Source organism: Thalassophryne amazonica, chromosome 6, assembly GCF_902500255.1.
Source record: "Thalassophryne amazonica chromosome 6, fThaAma1.1, whole genome shotgun sequence".
NCBI classification, from domain to species: Eukaryota; Metazoa; Chordata; class Actinopteri; order Batrachoidiformes; family Batrachoididae; genus Thalassophryne; species Thalassophryne amazonica.
In genome coordinates this window covers 19,475,797-19,499,890 of record NC_047108.1, presented here as the reverse complement: position 1 = coordinate 19,499,890, position 24,094 = coordinate 19,475,797, and the positions used below count along the sequence as shown (strand labels likewise).

Sequence of the window (24,094 nt, the reverse complement as noted above, 5' to 3'; positions counted from 1 at the left end):
AATTAAATGTGGGTGCGTCTGCACCCAGGAATCCGTACGGCAGGAAAACTACCTCCACCACTCGTTGGAAAAGGAGTCAGCTAAACAACTCACAAAAGTCACAAAAGATCACTGTTAACCAGTCAGCTGAGCACGTTACGTTCCAGGTAGAACGATATCTCGGCAAAGAAGTGGAGGCGTCATCCTGCTGATATTCCCCTGCTGATCAGATGATGGGTAACAGCTGTTGCAGGTGATGCGTGACAGCTGTCACCCTGGCTGCTCCTGTGAGGCGACTGCGCCCTCTCGTGCCTGAAGCCCGCACTTCAGGCAGGGCGCCCTCTGGTGGTGGGCCAGCAGTACCTCCTCTTCTGGCGGCCCACACAACAAAGTGTTTAATAATAAATGATTTAACGGCAAAAGATTTAACCGCAAAGTGTTTAATAATAAATTATTTAACGGCAAAGGATTTAACCACAAAGTGTTTAATAATAAATAATTTAATGGCAAAAGATTTAACCGCAAAGTGTTTAATAATAAATGATTTAACGGCAAAAGATTTAACCACAAAGTATTTAATAATAAATGATTTAATGGCAAAAGATTTAACCGCAAAGTGTTTAATAATAAATAATTTAATGGCAAAAGATTTAACCACAAAGTGTTTAATAATAAATAATTTAATGGCAAAAGATTTAACCGCAAAGTGTTTAATAATAAATAATTTAATGGCAAAAGATTTAACCGCAAAGTGTTTAATAATAAATAATTTAATGGCAAAAGATTTAACCGCAAAGTGTTTAATAATAAATGATTTAACGGCAAAAGATTTAATCACAAAGTGTTTAATAATAAATTATTTAACCGCAAAGTGTTTAATAATAAATGATTTAATGGCAAAAGATTTAACCACAGTGTTTAATAATAAATGATTTAACGGCAAAAGATTTAACCAGTAAGTGTTTAATAATAAATGATTTAACAGCAAAAGATTTAACCAGAAAGTGTTTAATAATAAATGATTTAATGGCAAAAAATTTAACCACAAAGTGTTTAATTATAAATGATTTAACAGCAAAAGATTTATCCACAAAGTGTTTAATAATAAATGATTTAACAGCAAAAGATTTAACCACAAAGTGTTTAATAATAAATGATTTAACAGTAAAAGATTTAACCACAAAGTGTTTAATAATAAATGATTTAATGGCAAAAGATTTAACCACAAAAATTCTTGAAAGGGTAGTTGTAAAACAGCTAACTGATCATCTGCAGAGGAATGGTCTATTTGAAGAGTTTCAGTCAGGTTTTAGAATTCATCATAGTACAGAAACAGCATTAGTGAAGGTTACAGACATAAAGACATGGATGACCTCTAATTTCCTGCTTTTAAACTCAGATAAAACTGAAGTTATTGTACTTGGCCCCACAAATCTTAGAAACATGGTGTCTAACCAGATCCTTACTCTGGATGGCATTGCCCTGGCCTCTAGTAATACTGTGAGAAATCTTGGAGTCATTTTTGATCAGGATATGTCATTCAAAGCGCGTATTAAACAAATATGTAGGACTGCTTTTTTGCATTTACGCAATATCTCTAAAATCAGAAAGGTCTTGTCTCAGAGTGATGCTGAAAACTAATTCATGCATTTATTTCCTCTAGGCTGGACTATTGTAATTCATTATTATCAGGTTGTCCTAAAAGTTCCCTAAAAAGCCTTCAGTTAATTCAAAATGCTGCAGCTAGAGTACTGACGGGGACTAGAAGGAGAGAGCATATCTCACCCATATTGGCCTCTCTTCATTGGCTTCCTGTTAATTCTAGAATAGAATTTAAAATTCTTCTTCTTACTTATAAGGTTTTGAATAATCAGGTCCCATCTTATCTTAGGGACCTCGTAGTACCATATCACCCCAATAGAGCGCTTCGCTCTCAGACTGCAGGCTTACTTGTAGTTCCTAGGGTTTGTAAGAGTAGAATGGGAGGCAGAGCCTTCAGCTTTCAGGCTCCTCTCCTGTGGAACCAGCTCCCAATTCAGATCAGGGAGACAGACACCCTCCCCTCTCTACTTTTAAGATTAGGCTTAAAACTTTCCTTTTTGCTAAAGCTTATAGTTAGGGCTGGATCGGGTGACCCTGACCCATCCCTTAGTTATGCTGCTATAGACGTAGACTGCTGGGGGGTTCCCATGATGCACTGTTTCTTTCTCTTTTTGCTCTGCATGCACCACTCTGCATTTAATCATTAGTGATCGATCTCTGCTCCCCTCCACAGCATGTCTTTTTCCTGGTTCTCTCCCTCAGCCCCAACCAGTCCCAGCAGAAGACTGCCCCTCCCTGAGCCTGGTTCTGCTGGAGGTTTCTTCCTGTTAAAAGGGAGTTTTTCCTTCCCACTGTAGCCAAGTGCTTGCTCACAGGGGGTCGTTTTGACCGTTGGGGTTTTACATAATTATTGTATGGCCTTGCCTTACAATATAAAGCGCCTTGGGGCAACTGTTTGTTGTGATTTGGCGCTATATAAAAAAAAATTGATTGATTGATTGAAAGTATTTAATGATAAATGATTTAATGGCAAAAGATTTAACCACAAAGTATTTAATAATAAATGATTTAACGGCAAAAGATTTAACCACAAACTGTTTAATAAAAAATGATTTAACGGCAAAAGATTTAACCAGAAACTGTTTAATAATAAATTATTTAACAGCAAAAGATTTAACCACAAAGTGTTTAACGGCAAAAGGTTTAACCACAAAGTGTTTAATAATAAACGGTTTAACAGCAAAAGATTTAACCACAAACTGTTTAATAATAAATGATTTAACGGCAAAAGATTTAACGACAAACTGTTTAATAATAAACGATTTAACGGCAAAAGATTTAACGACCAACTGTTTAATAATAAATTGTTTAACAGCAAAAGATTTAATCAGAAACTGTTTAATAATAAACGCTTTAATGACAAACTGTTTAATAATAAATGGTTTAACAGCAAAAGATTTAACCAGAAACTGTTTAATAATAAACGTTTTAACAACAAACTGTTTAATAATTACGGAAGGGTATTGCAGTCACTGGATTAAAAAAAAAAATTGACCACTGATCTTGTAATTACGAGAAAAGATCTCATAATTACGAGAAAAGATCTTGTAATTACATCAGGATTTCGTAATTATGTGAAAAAATCAGGTGTCTAAATTGTTTTATGTATATACGTCCGTACTTCCAGTCCCTTAGTAAAGAAGCGGGCTGAGCTCAGCCGATGATAATACACTGCAATCAAACACAAAGTGTGGATTTCCCCTGAAGTGCTCCCGGATGAATGTCCAGGGAGGACCACGGGGCATCTTCCAGCTTTCACTCACACAGCCCCAACGACCACTGAGCGAGAAAGCGGGGCTCACTCCCACCAGGGCGCATGCCAGTCTGTGGGCCCCGTGCTCCGCCTCACTGGAGGAGTTTCATTCATCCAGGAATAGTTTAGGGGGAAATCCACACTTTGAGTGTGCCGTGGTGTATGATCACAGTGCAGTGCCGGAGGTTACAAACTGGCCAATTTTCGATTATGACTCCAGAATTCTCATGCTTGTCTTTACTGAGGGACTGGAAGTACGGAAGCACATTGTACGGACGTGATTTTACACACACACACACACACACACACACACACACACACACACACACACACACACACACACACACACACACACACACACACACACACACAATAAATAAATAAATAAAAATAAAAAATAGCTGGATCTGGTAATTATGAGATCTTTTCTTGTAATTACGAGATCAGCGGTCAAATTATTATTTTTTATCCAGTGAATGCAATACGCTTCCGTAAATAATAAACGATTTACTGGCTGGGGGAGGTGTGTGTGGATCGGGAGGTCTGGGCGGCTTTGCTTGAGCTGCTGCCCCCGCGACCCGACTCCGGATAAAGCGGAAGAAAATGGATGGATGGATGGAAGATTTAATGACAAAATGTTTAATAACAAACAATTTAACGGCAAAAGATTTAACCACAAACTATTTAATAATAAATGATTTAAGGACAAACTGTTTAATAATAAATGATTTAATGGCAAAAGATTTAACAGCAAACTGTTTAATAATAAACAATTTAACCACAAACTGTTTAATAATAAATGGTTTAACAGCAAAAGTTTTATCACAATCGACTTAATGGAAAATGATTTCTTGACAAAGATTTAGCAACAAAAGATTTAATGATGAACAATTTAACAAATGAACAAAGGGCAGCGTGGTGTCTTAGTAATTAGCACTGTTGCCTCACAGCGAGAAGGTCATGGGTTCAATTCCCACCTGTGGCCTTTCTCTGTGTCTGTGTGGGTTCCCTTCAGGTGCTCCGGCTTCCTCCCACATCTAAAGACATGCAAGTTAGGTCGACTGGAAACTTTAAAATGTCCATAGATGTGAATATGTTTGTGTGTATGTATGTGTCTGTGTGACAGACTGACGTCCTGTCCAGGGTGAACCCTGCTTCACACCCTATGACTGCTGAGATAGGCTCCAGCCCCCGCGGTGTGGATTTTCCCCTGAAGTGCTCCCGGATGAATGTCCAGGGAGGACCACGGGGCCTCTTCCAGCTTTCACTCACACAGCCCCAACGACCACTGAGGGACAAAGCGGGGCTCACTCCCACCCGGGCGCATGCCAGTCTGTGGGCCCTGTGCCCCGCCTCACTGGAGTAGTTTCATTCATCCAGGAATAGTTTAGGGGGAAATCCTTTAATTGGAGTAAGCGGGTTTCAAGAATGAATGGATGATTGAACAAACATGTTAGATGCATGTCAGTTTGCCTATAAGCATGAGCGTAGCACTGAGGATGCCATTCTACCTTGTTTCTAAGCATCTGGAAGGCACAAAAACTTATGTTCACACTTTATTTGTTGATTTAAGCTCAGCTTTTAATACTGTGCAACTCCACCTACTTTTTAGGAAATTGAAGGACATGAATGTTAATGTAATTCTTATAAAATGGTTTTATTCTTTTTTAACTAACCGCACACAGCAAATGAAACTTAATCAGACATTATCAGATATTAAACACTGTAATACAGGAGTTCCACAAGGCTGTGTGCTTTCACCAATACTTTTTACAATTTATACTAATGACTGCAGGAAAGTACACCCCAATATTTTTATTTTTAAATTTGCAGATGACACAGCAATCGTGAGCCTCTTGCATAAGGACATGGACCCTTTTGTCTACTACAATGAGATTGACACCTTTATTAAGTGGTGTGACAAAAAACATCTGATTTTAAATATGTCAAAAACACAAGAGATGGTTTTTGACCCAAGGCAAGTGACAACACACAAGCCAGTAGTTATTTCAGACCAAACTATAAATCAGGTGTCAACTGTTGTGTGGCCCACCACCAGAGGGCGCCCTGCCTGAAGTGCGGGCTTCAGGCACGAGAGGGCGCTGCCGCCACGGACACAGCCGGGAGTGACAGCTGTCACTCATTATTTCCTGACAGCTGTCACTCATTCTTCATCATCTCACTCCATAAAACCCAGACGTCATCTCCACCTCATCGCCGAGATATCGTACTTCTATGGAGGTAACTTTCTCTGCCAGCATTAAGTAATTCCAAGAGCTATTGTGTTGCAGCTGTCAACCAGAGGACCGGCGTGGGTCGCGACTGTTTCGTCCTACGCCCCGTCAGATAAGTGGTTAAACAGACGCTGCACGAGTGTGTGTTAGAGGTGGAGGTGGAATTCCCACCGTTGTTGTTACGGGGTGTACACACACCCACACTTGACTGTCTTTGCTCTTCGCCAGCAGTACCAGATCCGACAGTCGGGGACGGTGATCACCTGGGAATTCGGGACTTGGTGGCTCCAGTATTCACCAGGTTCGGTGGCGGCGGAAATCGTGTGGTTCCGGCTCTTCTCAGGACAGACGTCTTCTATCCTCGAGCCTGCCCACACGTCACCTTTGTGGATTGACTGTTATCAAATTCTGAGATTGTCTGTATATTCATTGTGCACCTTCACAACATTAAATTGTTACTTTTTTGGCTCATCTATTGACCGTTCATTTGCGCCCCCTGTTGTGGGTCCGTGTCACTACACTTTCACAACAGTCGACATATAAATATCTAGGGGTCCATACCGATAATTTGCTAAACTGGAAATCACACATTGATAATTTGTGCAATAAACTGCAGCAAAGAATGTATTTTTTGAGACGACTGAGGCTTTATGGTGTTAGCAATCAGATCATGCTAATTTTCTACAAAGCTATCTTAGAGAGCCTAATTAGATATGGAATCAAATCAAATCAAATCAGTTTTATTTATATAGCGCCAAATCACAACAACAGTTGCCCCAAGGCGCTTTATATTGTAAGGCAAAAGCCATACAATAATCACAGAAAAACCCCAACGGTCAAAACGACCCCCTATGAGCAAGCACTTGGCGACAGTGGGAAGGAAAAACTCCCTTTTAACAGGAAGAAACCTCCAGCAGAACCAGGCTCAGGGAGGGGCAGTCTTCTGCTGGGACTGGTTGAGCTGAGGGGAGAGAATCAGGAAAAAGACATGCTGTGGAAGACAGCAGAGATCAATCACTAATGATTAAATGCAGAGTGGTGCATACAGAGCAAAAAGAGAAAGAAACACTCAGTGCATCATGGGAACCCCCAAGCAGTCTACGTCTATAGCAGCATAACTAAGGGATGGTTCAGGGTCACCTGATCCAGCTCTAACTATAAGCTTTAGCAAAAAGGAAAGTTTTAAGCCTAATCTTAAAAGTAGAGAGGGTGTCTGTCTCCCTGATCCGAATTGGGAGCTGGTTCCAGAGGAGAGGAGCCTGAAAGCTGAAGGCTCTGCCTCCCATTCTACTCTTACAAACCCTAGGAACTACAAGTAAGCCTGCAGTCTGAGAGCGAAGCGCTTTATTGGGGTGATATGGTACTATGAGGTCCCTAAGATAAGATGGGACCTGATTATTCAAAACCTTATAAGTAAGAAGAAGAATTTTAAATTCTATTCTAGAATTAACAGGAAGCCAATGAAGAGAGGCCAATATGGGTGAGATATGCTCTCTCCTTCTAGTCCCCGTTAGTACTCTAGCTGCAGCATTTTGAATTAACTGAAGGCTTTTCAGGGAACTTTTAGGACAACCTGATAATAATGAATTACAATAGTCCAGCCTAGAGGAAATAAATGCATGAATTAGTTTTTCAGCATCACTCTGAGACAAGACCTTTCTAATTTTAGAGATACTGCGCAAATGTAAAAAAGCAGTCCTACATATTTGCTTAATATGCACATTGAAGGACATATCCTGATCAAAAATGACTCCAAGATTTCTCACAGTATTACTAGAGGTCAGGGTAATGCCATCCAGAGTAAGGATCTGGTTAGACACCATGTTTCTAACATTTTTTGGGGCCAAGTACAATAACTTCAGTTTTATCTGAATTTAAAAGCAGGAAATTAGAGGTCATCCATGTCTTTATGTCTGTAAGACATTCCTGCAGTTTAACTAATTGGTGTGTGTCCTCTGGCTTCATGGATAGATAAAGCTGGGTATCATCTGCGTAACAATGAAAATTTAAGCAATGCTTTCTAATAATACTGCCTAAGGGAAGCATGTATAAAGTGAATAAAATTGGTCCTAGCACGGAACCTTGTGGAACTCCATAATTAACCTTAGTCTGTGAAGAAGACGCCCCATTTACATGAACAAATTGTAATCTATTAGATAAATATGATTCAAACCACCACAGCGCAGTGCCTTTAATACCTATGGCATGCTCTAATCTCTGTAATAAAATTTTATGGTCAACAGTATCAAAAGCAGCACTGAGGTCTAACAGGACAAGCACAGAGATGAGTCCACTGTCTGAGGCCATAAGAAGATCATTTGTAACCTTCACTAATGCTGTTTCTGTACTATGATGAATTCTGAAACCTGAGTGAAACTCTTCAAATAGACCATTCCTCTGCAGATGATCAGTTAGCTGTTTTACAACTACCCTTTCAAGAATTTTTGAGAGAAAAGGAAGGTTGGAGATTGGCCTATAATTAGCTAAGATAGCTGGGTCAAGTGATGGCTTTTTAAGTAATGGTTTAATTACTGCCACCTTAAAAGCCTGTGGTACATAGCCAACTAATAAAGATAGATTGATCAGATTTAAGATCGAAGCATTAATTAATGGTAGGGCTTCCTTGAGCAGCCTGGTAGGAATGGGGTCTAACAGACATGTTGATGGTTTGGAGGAAGTGACTAATGAAAATAACAGACAGAACAATCGGAGAGAAAGAGTCTAACCAAATACCAGCATTACTGAAAGGAGCCAAAGATATGGGATGGTTATGAGTAATTTTTTCTCTAATAGTTAATAGTTAACATTTTATTCATTACTAGTTAAAGTTAAAGGAATACTCGGCTCAATAGAGCTCTGACTTTTTGTCAGCCTGGCTACAGTGCTGAAAAGAAACCTGGGGTTATTCTTATTTTCTTCAATTATTGATGAGTAGTAAGATGTCCTAGCTTTACGGAGGGCTTTTTTTTTATAGAGCAACAGACTCTTTTTCCAGGCTAAGGGAAGATCTTCTAAATTAGTGAGACGCCATTTCCTCTCCAACTTACGAGTTATCTGCTTTAAGCTGTGAGTTTGTGAGTTATACCACGGAGTCAGGCACTTCTGATTTAAGGCTCTCTTTTTCAGAGGAGCTACAGCATCCAAGGTTGTACTCAATGAGGATGTAAAACTATTGACGAGATAATCTATCTCACTCACAGAGTTTAGGTAGCTACTTTGCACTGTGTTGGTATATGGCATTGGAGAACATAACAAAGAAGGAATCATATCCTTAAACCTAGTTACAGCGCTTTCCAAAAGACTTCTACTGTAATTAAACTTATTCCCCACTACTGGGTAGTCCATTAAAGTAAATGTAAATGTTATTAAAGTAGACCTGCATTGAAATAAATGTGGTCAGATTTCAGAAAGAAATAGCTGATATGTATTTATAAGACCCTTGTGAATGCAGTAAGTAAATCTGTAAGCCCAAATTTGTAATTCAGCGGCGAAATCTTTGTTTAAAAATGACAAATTTGCAGCTAAAATTTAGCCCTCTGTGAAAACAGTTTGTACAGCCGTATCATTTCCATGACGTCAGGGACAAGACGACACGCTCCCGCCTTCAGTCCGATCCCGCATTGAAATTGATTTTATCTGTTAGTAATGTTACTTATACACGTCCTGGTTTCAACATCCAAAAGTAAGCTTCAATGAATGTGAGATACAGATCTCTGTGCTCAGATCAGCAACGACATCAACAGCGGGCGCCGTTCTTCCTTTTACTTTACTACATTCAGAAGGATCTCATGTGTAAATGTAAGTCATTTTTTTTCAATGCAGGTCTCCTTTAAGAAATGATTAGACAGAAGGGGGTTTTCAGGGAATACTGTTAAGTCTTCAATATCCATACCATAAGTCAAAACAAGATCTAAAGTATGATTAAAGTGGTGGGTGGACTCATTTACATTTTGAGCAAAGCCAATTGAGTCTAATAATAGATTAAATGCAGTGTTGAGGCTGTCATTCTCAGCATCTATGTGGATGTTAAAATTGCCCACTATAATTATGTTATCTGAGCTAAGCACTAAGTCAGACAAAAGGTCTGAAAATTCACAGAGAAACTCACAGTAACGACCAGGTGGACGATAGATAACAACAAATAAAACTGTTTTTTGGGACTTCCAATTTGGATGGACAAGACTAAGAATCAAGCTTTCAAATGAATTAAAGCTCTGTCTGGGTTTTTGATTAATTAATAAGCTGGAGTGGAAGACTGCTGCTAATCCTCCCCCTCGGCCCGTGCTACGAGCATTCTGACAGTTAGTGTGACTCGGGGGTGTTGACTCATTTAAACTAACATATTCATCCTGCTGTAACCAGGTTTCTGTAAGGCAGAATAAATCAATATGGTGATCAATTATTATATCATTTACTAGCAGGGACTTAGAAGAGAGAGACCTAATGTTTAATAGACCACATTTAACTGTTTTAGTCTGTGGTGCAGTTGAAGGTGCTATATTATTTTTTCTTTTTGAATTTTTATGTTTAAATAGATTTTTGCTGGTTATTGGTAGTCTGGGAGCAGGCACCGTCTCTACGGGGATGGGGTAATGAGGGGATGGCAGGGGGAGAGAAGCTGCAGAGAGGTGTGTAAGACTACAACTCTGCTTCCTGGTCTCAACCCTGGATAGTCACGGTTTGGAGGGTTTAAGAAAATTGGCCAGATTTCTAGAAATGAGAGCTGCTCCATCCAAAGTGGGATGGAGCAGGTTTTCCCCAGAAGCTTTGCCAATTATCTATGAAGCCCACCTCATTTTTTGGACACCACTCAGACAGCCAGCAATTCAAGGAGAACATGCGGCTAAACATGTCACTCCCGGTCCGATTGGGGAGGGGCCCAGAGAAAACTACAGAGTCCGTCATTGTTTTTGCAAAGTTACACACCGATTCAATGTTAATTTTAGTGACCTCCGACTGGCATAACCAGGTGTCATTACTGCCGACGTGAATTACAATCTTACCAAATTTACGCTTAGCCTTAGCCAGCAGTTTCAAATTTCCTTCAATGTCGCCTGCTCTGGCCCCCGGAAGACAATTGACTATGGTTGCTGGTGTCGCTAACTTCACATTTCTCAAAACAGAGTCACCAATAACCAGAGTTTGTTCCTCAGCGGGTGTGTTGCCGAGTGGGGGAAAACGGTTAGAAATGTGAACGGGTTGGTGGTGTACAGGGGGCTTCTGTTTAGGGCTACGCTTCCTCCTCACAGTCACCCAGCCGGCCTGCTTTCCCAGCTGCTCGGGATACGCTGGGGGGGCAGCTAACGGTGGCTAAGCTACCTTGGTCTGCACCGACTACAGGGGCCTGGCTAGCTGTAGGATTTTCCAAGCCTGGTTTCCAAGCCTGGAATCACTGCCTGGTTTGGTAACCTTACAGTTCAACTTAGTCTAACATGCACAAAACAGCAATGAAAATAATTGGTATGAAAAAATATGAGTCCATTGAGAAGCTGTATAACCAGTCAGTTATGATGCAGGCAACAAAAATCTGCTCAGACTCCACTCACCCACTGTCCTCAGAGTATGAACTTCTCCCTTCAGGAAGAAGATTTCGTATACCAAAGTGTAAAACAAATCGTCTCAAATTATCATTTGTTCCAGTTTCTATCAAACTGCTAAATAATGCAAGTAACTAGTGCAATAGAACAACGTGCAATAAACTTCAGCACTTTAGCATCTGGCACTTTTCTCAGCACTTTAAATAGCTCAATGTCTCTGTGTTGTCATTGTAATGTATTTCCTGATTTTAGTCTAGATTTTAATTCTTGTGTTTTATGTGATTTGTGTCGTTTTGTAACTTGTTCTTTGCCCTGTGAAGCAATAATGTAATGCAACGCCTAAGACAAATTTCCCTAATGGGACAATAAAGTTGACTTTGACCTTGAAACAGCAATTTAAAAACAAGTAATTTAATGACAAAAGATTTAATGAATAAATTATTTAACAACTGATTTCTTCAAGGTGATATTTGTGATTTTGTTTTTATTTCTTGGTCCCTGGTACCACATCGCAATCACCGTCTAAACCAGACTAGATCCAAAAATTGTGACTTAGTTCTTCTGAGGAATTACTCAACTCATAAATAAGTTAATAATCTTTTAAAAACGATACACAGGTGGCACGCTTTGGCATTTCTGTCACAGTTTAGTGAGTGTAGTGTTTTCTGGACATGATGCGTTGCCGTGTGGTAAAATGAATCCACTCACCTGACTACCCAATCCCAGCATCAACAGCATGAAGAAGAACAGCGCCGCCCACAGCGGTGACACCGGCATCATACTGACTGCCTTCGGATATGCGATGAAGGCCAATCCCGGACCTGAAGCAAAAAACTTTCTTCATATTTCACAGTCTGGCAAATTTTATTTATTCCAACAAAGTACAAAAAAGGATGAGGACAAATTAAACTTTTGTAAGAACAATAAAGTGATAAATAAAACTCTTACAGCTTAAAGACATTTGATAAAACAAACAACTCCAAATGATAACGTATCTTTTAAATCATCCAGGAAACCACCGCATGCAATGCCAATAGGTGTTACCATGGTAACAGCCAAAAATGACTGAATTCAGCTACGACTCAGTTCTCTGTAACCACGGAGATTTAAAAAAAGGTTTTCAGACTAAATTTTCTCAAGAGACTAAAAGGTTTTCAGACTAAATTTTCTCAAGAGACTCTGACCCATTTTAACCTTTGAGCCCAAAGAAATGAGCCTGTGTATTGTGTAAAACTTTCATCTTATTGTAAAACAGAACACGCTTTGTTAAAATCCAACACAGAAGAACCAGAACACGTCTGTTTGGAATACATACATACATCTTCAACTGCATATCCAGGATCGGGTCACGGGGGCAACAGCTCCAGCAGGGGACTCCAGACTTCCCTTTCCCGTGCCACATTGACCACCTCTGACTGGGGGATCCCGAGGTGTTCCCAGGCCAGTGTGGAGATATAATCTCTTCACCTAGTCCTGCGTCTTCCCTGGGGTCTCCTCCCAGATGGACATGCCTGGAATATCTCCCTAGGGAGATGCCAAGGGGGCATTCTTACCAGATGCCCGTACCATCTCAGCTGGCTCCTTTCAACGCGAAGGAAGTGGCTCTACTCCGAGCTCCCCATGAATGGCCGAGCTTCTCACCCTATCTCTAAGGGAGACACCAGCCACCTTCTTAAGGAAGCCCATTTCAGCCGCTTGTACCCATGATCTCGTTCTTTCGGTTATGAGCCAAACCTCATGACCATAGGTGAGAGTAGGAACAAAGACTGACCAGTAGATCAAGAGCTTCGCCTTTTGGCTCAGCTCCCTTTTCTTCGCGAATGCAACATCGCCCCTGCTGCGCCGATTCTCTGGCTAATCTCACGCTCCATTGTCCCCTCACTCATGAACAAGACCCCAGGGTAGCTGAACTCCTTCACTTGGGGCAAGATTTCATTCCCTACCCTGAGTAGGCAATCCATCGGTTTCCTGCTGAGAACCATGGCCTCAGACTTAGAGGTGCTGATCCTCATCCCAGCCACTTCACACTCAGCTGTGAACCGAACCAGTGAGTGCTGGAGGTCACAGGCCGATGAAGCCAACCTGACCACATCATCTGCAAAAAGCAGAGATGAGACCCTGAGCCCACCAAACCAGAAACCCTCCTCCCTGACTGCACCTTGATATCCTGTCCATGAATATCACAAACAGGATTGTGACAAGGCGTGGCCCTGGCGTAGGCTAACGCCCAATGAAAATGAGTCTGACTTTACTGCTGAGCACCCGAACACAGCTCTCGCTTTGTGAGTACAGAGATTGGATGGCTCTGAGAAGGGACCCCCCTCACTCCACAGAGCTCCTCCCACAGTATCTCCCAGGGTACCTGATCATACAGAAACTGCATTGTTCCTCTTCAATCTGAGGTTCAACTGTTGGCTGAATCCTACTTTCTAGCACCCTGGAGTAGACTTTACCAGGGAGTCTAAGTAGTGTGATGCCCCTGTACTTGTCACACACTCTCTGGTCCCATTTTTTAAATATGGGGACCACCATCCCAGTTTTCCACTCCTTAGGCACTGTCCCAGATGTCAACGCAATGTTGAAAAGACGTCTCATCCAAGACAGTCCCTCCAAACCCAGAGCCTTCAGCATTTCTGGACGGATCTCATCAACCCCGGGGCATTGCCACTGCAGAGCTGTTTGACTACTTCAGTGACTTTCACCAGGGAAATCCTCCAGCAGCTTCCAGCTTTGCCTCTAATACAGAGGGCACTGCTGTCTGATTCAGGAGTTCCTCAAAGTGTTCCTTCCAGTTTCTGATTACATCCTTAGTTGAGGTCAACAGAGTCCCATCCTTACTGTAGACAGCTTTGATGGTTCCCCGTTTACCTCTCCTGAGGTGCCTCATGGTCCTCGAGAAGCACCTTTGTGCCAACCAAAAGACCTTCTCCATGGTTACTCTGAACTTATCCCACATCCACTGCTTTGCTTCCCCCATACCAGAGGCTGCCGCCCTTCAGAGCTGTTGGTACCTTGCAACTGCCTCTGGAGTTCTCAGAGATAACCTATCCTGGAAAGACTCCTTCTTCAGTCAGATGACTTCCACCCCTTGAGGCACCTAAGACCTTCAGGCCAGAGCTCCCTACTGCAGCTTCAGAAATGGGAGCTTTGAAGATTGCTCATTCTCGTTCAATGCCCCCAACCTCCATAGGGATGCTTAAAAAAAGCTCTGCCGGAGGTGTGAGTTGATCTTTCGGACAGTGGCTCCTTCAGACGTTTCCAGTTCACCCGCACTGCCCGTGTGGGCTTACCAGGTCTGTTCAAAGTCCTCCCCATCCTCTGATCCAACTCACCATCAGATGGTGATCAGCTGACAGCTCTGCCCCTCTCTTCACCCTAGTGTCCAGAATATGCGGCCTCAGATCAGAACAGTCAGAATCACCACCAACTGTTTGCAAGCTGACTTGAGACTTGACTTGGGACTTGCAGATTCATGACATGAGAGTGATTTGACAGTGACTTTGTCCCACCTTATTTTAATTATTATTATTATTATTATTTTATTTCATTTATTTCCATTTATATAGCGCCAAATCACAACAGTTTCCTCAAGGCGCTTCACACAAGTAAGGTCTAACCTTACTAACCCCCAGAGCAACAGTGGTAAGGAAAAACTCCCTTTGAGGAAGAAACCTCAAGCAGACCAGACTCAAAGGGGTGAGCCTCTGCTTGGGCCATGCAACAGACATAAATTACAGAAAAATTCAAAGAAACAATTCACAAAATGAATATACAGGAAATGCTGTTGGTGCAGAGGACAGGAGGGTCTCCAGCACAAATACTACTCCCATCTCTGGATGGAGCTGCACCATAAATAGAGAGAAAAAACAGAATCAGGCATCAGAAAGACAAGAAATACAGTATAATTTGCCACCATTAAACAACAAGAAAAACAGGAGGTACGAAGGTGATTACCGGCCACTAGCCCTAAGCTTCACTAAAACACCCAGAATTTAGGTAAAGTTGAGGCTGCAGCACGCTCCGTTTCCTAATAAAATGAATTAAAAGAGTAAAAAGCGTAAAACAAAACTATACCAGTATGCTAGCCATATGAAAGGGAAAATAAGTGCATCTTAAGTCTGGACTTGAAAGTCTCCACAGAATCTGACTGTTTTATTGATGCAGGGAGATCATCCCACAGAACAGGGGCATGGTAGGAGAAAGCTCTATGACCTGCAGACTTCTTATTCACCCTAGGGACACAAAGTAGTCCTGCACCCTGAGAACGCAAAGCCCGGGCTGGTACTAAGGTTTAATTAAGTCAGCTAGGTAGGGATGTGCCAGTCTGTGAACAATTTTATAGACTAGTAGCAGAACCTTAAAATCTGATCTCACTGGGACAGGAAGCCAGTGAAGGGATGCTAAAATGGGTGTAATGTGGTCGAACTTTCTGCTTCGTGTCAAAAGTCTGGCTGCAGCATTTTGAACCAATTGGAGAGCCCTAATGGTGGATTGCAGTAAACCAGAAAATAGAACATTGCAGTAGTCCAATCTAGAAGAGATAAACACATGGATCAGGGTCTCCATCAACCATAGCAGAGCCGGCCCAAGGCATACGCCAACTACGCGGTCGCTTAGGGCCTCCATGCCACCAGGGGGCCCCGAGAGCACCGAGATAAAAAAGTAAATATATACACGAAATTAAAATAATATTGAATAATTTAAACGAAATTGTATTACACCCGAAAAAAATAAATTCATTTTGACAAAATACCAATACTAGGTTAATTGATGCGTCCTGTTGGCTGCTACCACCGTTGGGCAAATTTAGATGCACCGCTTGGGTCAGGTGGTCAATGACTAATCGTGAGGAAAGAAGTGAGTGCAAGTCATGTCTCAGAAAAGAAATTATCCCTCTGGAGCGGAGAAAAGAAAAAAGAAGAAGTTGGAAGACGAGAAAAAACAACAAGACAAAGGTAGGTTTGCATGTCCAATGTTACAATTTTTGTTGTCATTATTTGCGAAACTAAACGTTTGTTTAGTGTAAAGTGCTTTAGGTGTCTTAAAGTCAGAGGCGATTGCTCTAAGACTGCAAGGGAAGCTCGCCTTGTGGAAGTAGTGGTCCCGCCCCCTCGTCAGATTTTCATTGTCAGGAAATGGCGGAATGATTTGGGTTTTTTTCCATCAGAATTTTTTCAGAAGCTGTTAGAGACTGGCACCTGGAAACCATTCAAAAAATTTATCTGGCTTTCGGTGAAAATTTTACGGGCTTCACAGAGAATAAGGTCTGTTAGTACAGCTTTAAGGACCCCTTTAAGGACGCTCAGCGCGCCGCGCTCCGAGCTGCGACGACGCGGCACAAGCCACCGGACCATTTATAAACGGATGGCTCTGTGGATACGAGACCGTCGTGTGCTCTCACTTTTCAGCTTTCACTTTTAACAAGAGATTTTGTCATGGAAAGCCGCACGGAGGCTTCGCGCGTAAAGACCGATTCGCTTTGGAAGCGAGACAAAGGAACACTTCCGTTTCGGCGTGTCAGAGGACAAGTGGACATGTCCAGCTCTCCACAATTTCACTGATACTTACTGGACTGGTAAGCATTGAAAGCCGAGATAGACATGTCCAAACTTGTCCTCTGACACGCCGAAACGGAGGTGTTCCTTTGTCTCGCTTCCAAAGCGAATCGGTCGTGACGCGCGAAGCCTCCTCGCGGCTTTCCATGACAAAATCTCTTGTTAAAAGTGAAATCTGCCGGAAAATGGCTGATGTCCAGATCTTGTGATAACCAGAGAAAGAGCACACGATGGTCTCGTATCCACAGAGCCATCCGTTAAGAAATGGTCCGGTGGCTTGTGCCGCGTCGTCGCAGCTCGGAGCGCGGTGCCCCGAGCGTCCTTAAAGGGGTCCTTAAAGCTGTACTAACAGACCTTATTCTCTGTGAAGCCCGTAAAATTTTCACCGAAAGCTAGATACATTTTTCGAATGGTTTCCAGGTGCCAGTCTCTAACAGCTTCTGAAAAAATTCTGATGGAAAAAACCCCCAAATCATTCCGCCATTTCCAGACAATGAAAATCCGATGAGGGGGCGGGACCACTCCTTCCCAAGGCGTGCTCACAGGCAAATGACGTCACCGACAGGCGTGGAAAAACTCACGCATGCGCACCAGGGTTCAAGCTTGTCTGATGTGAAAACATATGAATCAAATCCATATAATTTAAAAAAAATAAAAGGTACGATACTTTATGGACAGACCTCGTATGTCACCCTGTGGTCCTTCTTTTTCTTAAAGTAGGTGTTCACCACAGCCATTTCCATCCTTTTTGCCAAATCAGCTACCATCTGTCCTTCCACATTCCTGTCATTGATACCATATCTACCCATTACTTCCTTATCACCTTCCCTTCACCAACATGCCTATTGAAGTCCACTCCTATCACCACTCTTTCATGCTTGGATTCACTCTCCACCACCTCATCTAACCGACTACCTGTCGGGCATATGCACTGATGATATTCATCATCACCCCTTCAATTTCCAACTTCACACTCATCACCCTGTCAGACACTCAATCTCCAACACACTCTTAACATACTCTTCATTTAAAATGACCTCAACACCATTTCTGTTCCTATCCTCACCATGGTACAACAACTTGAACCCACCGCCGATGCTCCTGCTCTTACTTCCCTTCCATTTGGTCTCTTGAACACACAATATGTCTACCTTTCTCGTCTCCATCATATCAGCCAGCTCTCTCTCCCTTTACCAGTCAGACTGCCAACATTCAAAGTCCTGACTCTCACTTCCAGCCTTCTAGTTGTGCTCTTCTCCCACTGTCTGTGGACATGTTCTCCTCTTCTTCTTCTTCACCCAGCAGTAGCCCAATTTCCGCCGGCACCCTGTTGGGCAACATTACCGGTGGCGGTCATTGTGAACCCGGACCTCAACCGATCTTTCATTTTGGCACATTTTACACTGGATGGCCTTCCTAACGCAACCCTCCACATTTATCCGGGCTTGGGGCCAGCACTCAGAATGTACTGGCCGGACACCCATGTGGCTGAGTTTGGAATAATCTGACGCGAAAAACAAAAAAGTGCGTTTGGAATAATCTGACGCAGAAAAACATGTTGTTCAAAGCTCTGGTTTGATTTATTCTCACATTGAGATATTGTTTTCTTCGGCCTGTGAGGTGGGTCATCAGGTTTCAGTTTTTGGATCAGAACCACAGCAGAAGGTTCATGCAGGTTAAATATAACTGTGGTCATGCGCTCGCTCGAGCAGTAACTCTGCTTCATTCAGCTGCTCAGGTTTCAGCTGTCACACTGACTCACAGGATCGGGTCACTGCCTTGGGCTACCAGGATGTGAGACTCAACCAAAGATCAGCTGCGTCTAACCACCCTTCAGGCAGGCCTGAGGCCACCCTGTGTACATGCAATATAGGACACAAATCCCCGGTCCCAACATCAGACAGGATCCAAGAACCTGCAAGGGGACCAGGCCGATGCCCCACCCAGGATGGCCCACTGGGTGCATGCTGGCATTACCCACAAGTACTGCCGTAACCCCTAATTCCAAGGTCCCTTTGCCAGAGCCAGTGAGGGAACCCACCAGCACTGGGCGCGCACTGACTCCAAACAGGGGAGGAGACCCATACCACCCACAGGAGGTTGTGGTTAGCACCAAGACACACCACCCCCAGCAAAACCCCCAGCCAATCCAAGTGCAACACCCCCCAACCCAAGAACACAGGATCACAGCAGAACCACCAAATCATGCCTTCAAGGGCCCAGGCACAAAATGCGAGTCACTACCTGGACAGCTGGACAAGGAGGTTCTTGAGTACCATGGGGTGATGGTCTAGTGGTTAAGTGTTGGGCTTGAGACCAGAGGATCCTCAGTTCAAATCCCAGCCTGACCGGAAAATCACTAAGGGCCCTTGGGCAAGATCCTTAATCCCCTAGTTGCTCCCAGTGTGTAGTGAGCACCTTGTATGGCAGCAGCCTGACATTGGGGTAAATGTGAGGCATTATTGTAAAGCGCTTTGAGCATCTGATGCAGATGGAAAAGCGCTATATAAATGCAGTCCATTTACCATTTTACTATGGCCAGAGATCCCTGGACACATGCCCCAGGGCCCCAAGTCCGCCCCCACCTGGACACAGGTAGGTGTAACAGCATTTTACAATAAACTGCCAGGTGGACAAACAGCCAATGATGTGATACTGGCTCTGTTTCTGAACCCACTTCACCCGCAGGAGCACCTGGACATGCCCCCGTAACCTGATACTGATGCAAATCTTCGTTAAGACTTCATTTAAAATGAGTAATGACTGTAAGTAGGATTTTGAGATTCAACTGGTGTCATGACTTCTTAAGTTATAAAACCAATATTTACCCGACTCAGCGACCAGCGAGATGTCCACGCCCTGCTCGGCGGCCATGAAGCCCAGAATTGAAAAGACAACAAAGCCGGCAAAGAAGCTGGTTCCACTGTTGACCAGAGCCAAGATGAAGGCGTCCCTGTGGGACAGAGCAGGAAGATCAGGGGTCAGTTTTTTACCGTTTTCACCCTGATCACGGCCTTCCGGTGGTGGTGGTGGTGGGGTGGGGGGTGTCTGTCACTCCAAAGCCATTGCTGTCACTGACAGAAATATTTTTATATTTTATATTTAAATATATTTATATTTAAATTAGAAAAAAAAACATTTTTTTTTAAAGATGCACTAACCTGAAAAACATCCGACAGCTGGATTGAAATTATTTTTAAGTTACATTATTGCCAATTTCTGAAAGAAATACATTATTATTATTAAGAAAAATAGTAAGTTGTTGGTTGTCAAATCTGACCTTTGACCTCAGAGAAAGTAGGAACTTTGAATTTGTGGGATCCTCAAGAACTTTCTGGGCATCATGTCCAGTCTGTACTGCGGCACTGTCAGTGTCCGGCATGGGGGCGGAGTCTCTGATATCCTCCCACTGAGTTCGTCTGCAGATGGGTGTCTCCTTTCTGCAGGTGGGGATGGGCCGCTTGTCTGGCTGACTAGTTGCCATACAGCACCCAGGGTGGTTCCCTGGTGTGGACCCGACCTGACGTGGGTTCAGGTTGGTTTTATGTTGGTATATTTCTTTAATCTTTTAAATTTTGTCTGCCTCGTTGCCATGGCAATGTGTGTGTTTGTGTGCCGTACTTGTAGCAGTCGTTGTTGAAGCGGTTGTAGCTGCCCAGGGCTGTCAGGGCGCCCAGTCCGATGGCGTAGGAGAAGAAGATCTGCGTACCTGCATCAATCCAAACCTGCAGGGTCAAAGTTCACAGGTGAAGATGCTGACATCACACAGCTGATTGGCTGCGGCTCTGTAATGAGCATTATGGGAATGAGAACCCACAGACATCCCATAATAGACAGATATTATGGTCATGTGACCTGGAGCGCTGAGCCGCCCATCTTGGAAGGTTGAAGCGCATCAGCGGTCTCGTGCTGTCAGTGGAAAATGCACGCTCTGCGCTTGTAATCGCTATCGATTTTCTGGCCAGTTTCTCTGCCGTTATTTACATTCAAGACGTGAAAACGTGCTTAGGTCAGGGGTGGACAATTATTTTTTGCAAAGGGCCAAATGAGAAACATAAAATATTGTGGAGGGCCGGGCCAAAAGGCTAAACTCAAGTCTGCACAATAATAATTTAATTCCTATATAAAAAGCAGTAAATAGCATTATTTTGACAAAGTAGATGTTTTGGTTAGGCAATGAAAAAAAGAGGTTACCTCACAAAAATGTAATTTATTCAATCAAATTTTCCAAGACAACAGTGAACAAAATGTGAAACATTTCTGACTCATTACATTTGTGATCATTTTCAGTCACATTGACCCCAAAGACATTTTTAGTTTAATATACCGTTGAAACGGAAACTTACTGTTGGAACAAGGAGGTTCTTAGTTTTCTGAAGACGTCACATCAACTATCATTGTAAACCAGATAATAAAGACAAGTCACAATATCACTGTCACTGAACTGTGCAGAAAAAAGAGAAAAGTGTCCCAGTGCACGAGTTCTTATCATGTCCGTGCATGACTACATTTGTATTTTCCACCACTTTTTACATTTTTGTGTTTTTCATTTCTTTTTTTCTTATTCAGTGAGTGAAATACAGTCTCTGTTGATCTTTAAAAAAATGCATCAAATGTGAAGCACAGCTGAAAGATGATCATCATTGAGAGAGGACTTGTACCTGGATTTATTAAACTTCATCAAATCCACCTCTCTCTTTTTGGCATGAGCGGATATTTTTGAGGAGCGATGCACATTGATTGGATTAATCATTTCAGAGAGAGAGAGAGAGAGAGAAACAGGCTGCAAAATAAAAGCAATGCGGTTTTAGGTCAGTCATAAAGGCCTGGTGACAAAGCAGCCAGTCTGCTCTCTGCTCTGTTGATCCTTTCTCCCTATAAGGCTGAGAATGGAGCGTAAAGTGGAGCTCCTGTCATTTGAAAACTCATGTCATCAGTCAACTCTGTGGCTGATTCCTCTTTTTCTCTCTCTCTCTCTCTCTCTCTCTCTCTCTGTGCTTTGACAGCGAAGGAGTGTCCTCTTTACTCATGTCTCACAACTTCAGTGTGAGACTCAAGTTGTCTCCCTGTTCCAACACACCTGAATCCAATGAAAGACTCGTTAGAAGGCTTTTAATGAGCCTTTCATTGGATTCAGGTGTGTTGGAGCAGGGAGACAACTAAGAGTATCAGGAAGGTAGCTCTCGAGGATCAAACTTGAGCACCCCTGCTCTATGAGGATCCTGCACCTGTCACCAGGGTAACACAAAATGGGGGTGTGTCATTGGTGGGGCTGAGAAATGGGGCTCCTGATTGGATGAAAAGCAGGCAGATACAAAGCCTGGTATTTTCAATGTCTTTTTTTAAATCCCCCTGTTTTAAGATTTGTATCGCCCTGATTTTATTGCCAGTTTCCAGAGCAGTAAAAGTGATAGTAAAAGTGTGTGATTAATCAGCCCTATTTTTTTTTTGTATCGCATGAGGGCTGGTTTATGAGTATAGGGCAGATTTTTGTTGCATTATGTGAAGCTATCAGACTCTTATCAGACTGTTTTCTGGGTAAAGTCTCTTTCTTTGTTCCGGGTGCTCTGCTTGCCCTCCCAAACCTCTACCAGTGATCAGTTTGCACAATTAGTTGAAATGTCCAACAGTGCATCCCACAGGTCAACACGTCAGGCTGTTTGAGAAGCTGAAAATAAGTTTCTGTCCCAGTCCAGCTGCACAGACTCTTAGGTCAGGGAAAAATGATTTAAAAATTGGAAATCATTTTTGCCAAGTGTCCATTCAGGATAGTTTTTACTGTTTCTCTCCACATGAAACAGAGGAAAACCATTAAAAATAACCATCTGCACACAATCTCTTCCACATCTTTACTTTCTTTGGAACTGCTGGTTCTTTAAAGAGGAAATGCATTATTTGACATTATTTGATATTTTGCAGCTTGAACAGACTCTTCAGTACTTTACACCTTTTTATTAGTTATACTGAAACACCAGGTTCCTGTCATAAAAATGTAGCACCCATTTCATAGCACTTTTGATATGAACAGAAGGCCTCACACATCAAAAAATCTCAACTATATCTCAGTATCGGTCCTTAGACTTCTGTAAACCTGTGACATGAGTCACATTAAGAAATCAATTTCTAGTTCAAACATATCATCTGCCAAATTCAGTAAGTGTCTTAGTCTAGTCCAGCCTATGAAAGGCTCATTAAAAGTCTGCTAACGAGTCTTTCATTGGATTCAGGTGTGTTGGAGCAAGGAGACAACTGAGAGTGTCACAAAGGTAGATCTCAAGGACCGAACTTGGGCACCCCTGGTCTAGGCCATAGGTGTTCAAATCCTTCCAGAAAGGGTGCAGAATTTCTTTGCAACCACCCACTCCACCAGGTGATTTCACAGATGAACACCACTTTGAGCAGATGGAATCAGTTAATCAGTGAAATCACCTGCTGGAGTGTGTGGTTGCAAAGAAAACCTGCACCCTCTGGGCTCTTTTTGGAAGGAGCTGAACACCCCTGGTCCCCTGGTCTCGGCTTTATTCATACAAGGTTGCTGTCTTCTAAATCACTACTGATAATTTTTTTGTAATTTTGGAACATAATTTCCATATTATGACTTTATGTGAAACGTGGTTAAAGCCAAATATACACTTGCCTTTAAATGACACTGTCATTTAAAGGCAAGTGGTCCCTAATACTAAACAAGGTGGTGCTGTTGATTAATTCTATAAATCTGTTTTTAGTATAACCCTCTGGAGTCCTGGATATAATTGGCTGTTTGGGAATACTTTTGGTTTCACCTTTATAATTTACCTTTAAAAAGTGTTTACATGGCCTTGTTTGGTGTCATTTTTTTTTTCAGCACAAACTCACCTGTGTGACTTTACAGTTTGTCATTCATTCTGACCTACTCTATGAACACAGTAAACCTAAAATCACACAAAAAACATAAAATCCGAGTAGAAAAAAAGTTGTTTTTTTTTTGTTTTTTTTACTGTGAAAACCACAAACTTGTTTAACAAACCATTTTCATAACTTAAAATGTAAATATAAATTGAAAATTTCAAAAACATATGGACAAATATAGAAAAAACAGTTAAATACAACTATTTACATAAATGCAGGAACTGCTTCAGGCTTCTTTTTTTTTGTACAATTATTTACAAAACAGTCAGATTTCACAGTAAGATTTACAATTTCAAAAACATACAGTAGTGTTCAGAATAATAGTAGTGCTATGTGACTAAAAAGAGTAATCCAGGTTTCGAGTATATTTCTTATTGTTACATGATATGCACACTCTTAAGCCCCATTTACACATAGACGGTTTTGTCGGCGGATAGTACGTAGACCGAAGTTCGCGGTAGTTCCGGCTGTTTTCGCGGTGGAAAGGGGCGGAGCATTTCGCCAGCATTTTGACCGCCGTAACTACTGCAAATACGCGGATAAAAT

At 42.2% G+C, this 24,094-nt stretch overlaps 1 protein-coding gene across 1 annotated transcript in view; it reads right to left on the bottom strand.

Annotated features, from left to right (window-relative positions):
• Nucleotides 1-24,094, bottom strand: part of slc6a8 (solute carrier family 6 member 8) — a 180,193-nt gene that overhangs the window by 61,924 nt on the left and 94,175 nt on the right. The window contains exons 6-8 of the mRNA XM_034171870.1: nucleotides 20,282-20,385; nucleotides 19,489-19,613; nucleotides 11,814-11,926 (exon numbers count right to left, since the gene is read on the bottom strand). Coding sequence (XP_034027761.1) covers nucleotides 11,814-11,926; nucleotides 19,489-19,613; nucleotides 20,282-20,385 — 342 coding nt within the window. The remainder of the gene's footprint in view (nucleotides 1-11,813; nucleotides 11,927-19,488; nucleotides 19,614-20,281; nucleotides 20,386-24,094) is intronic.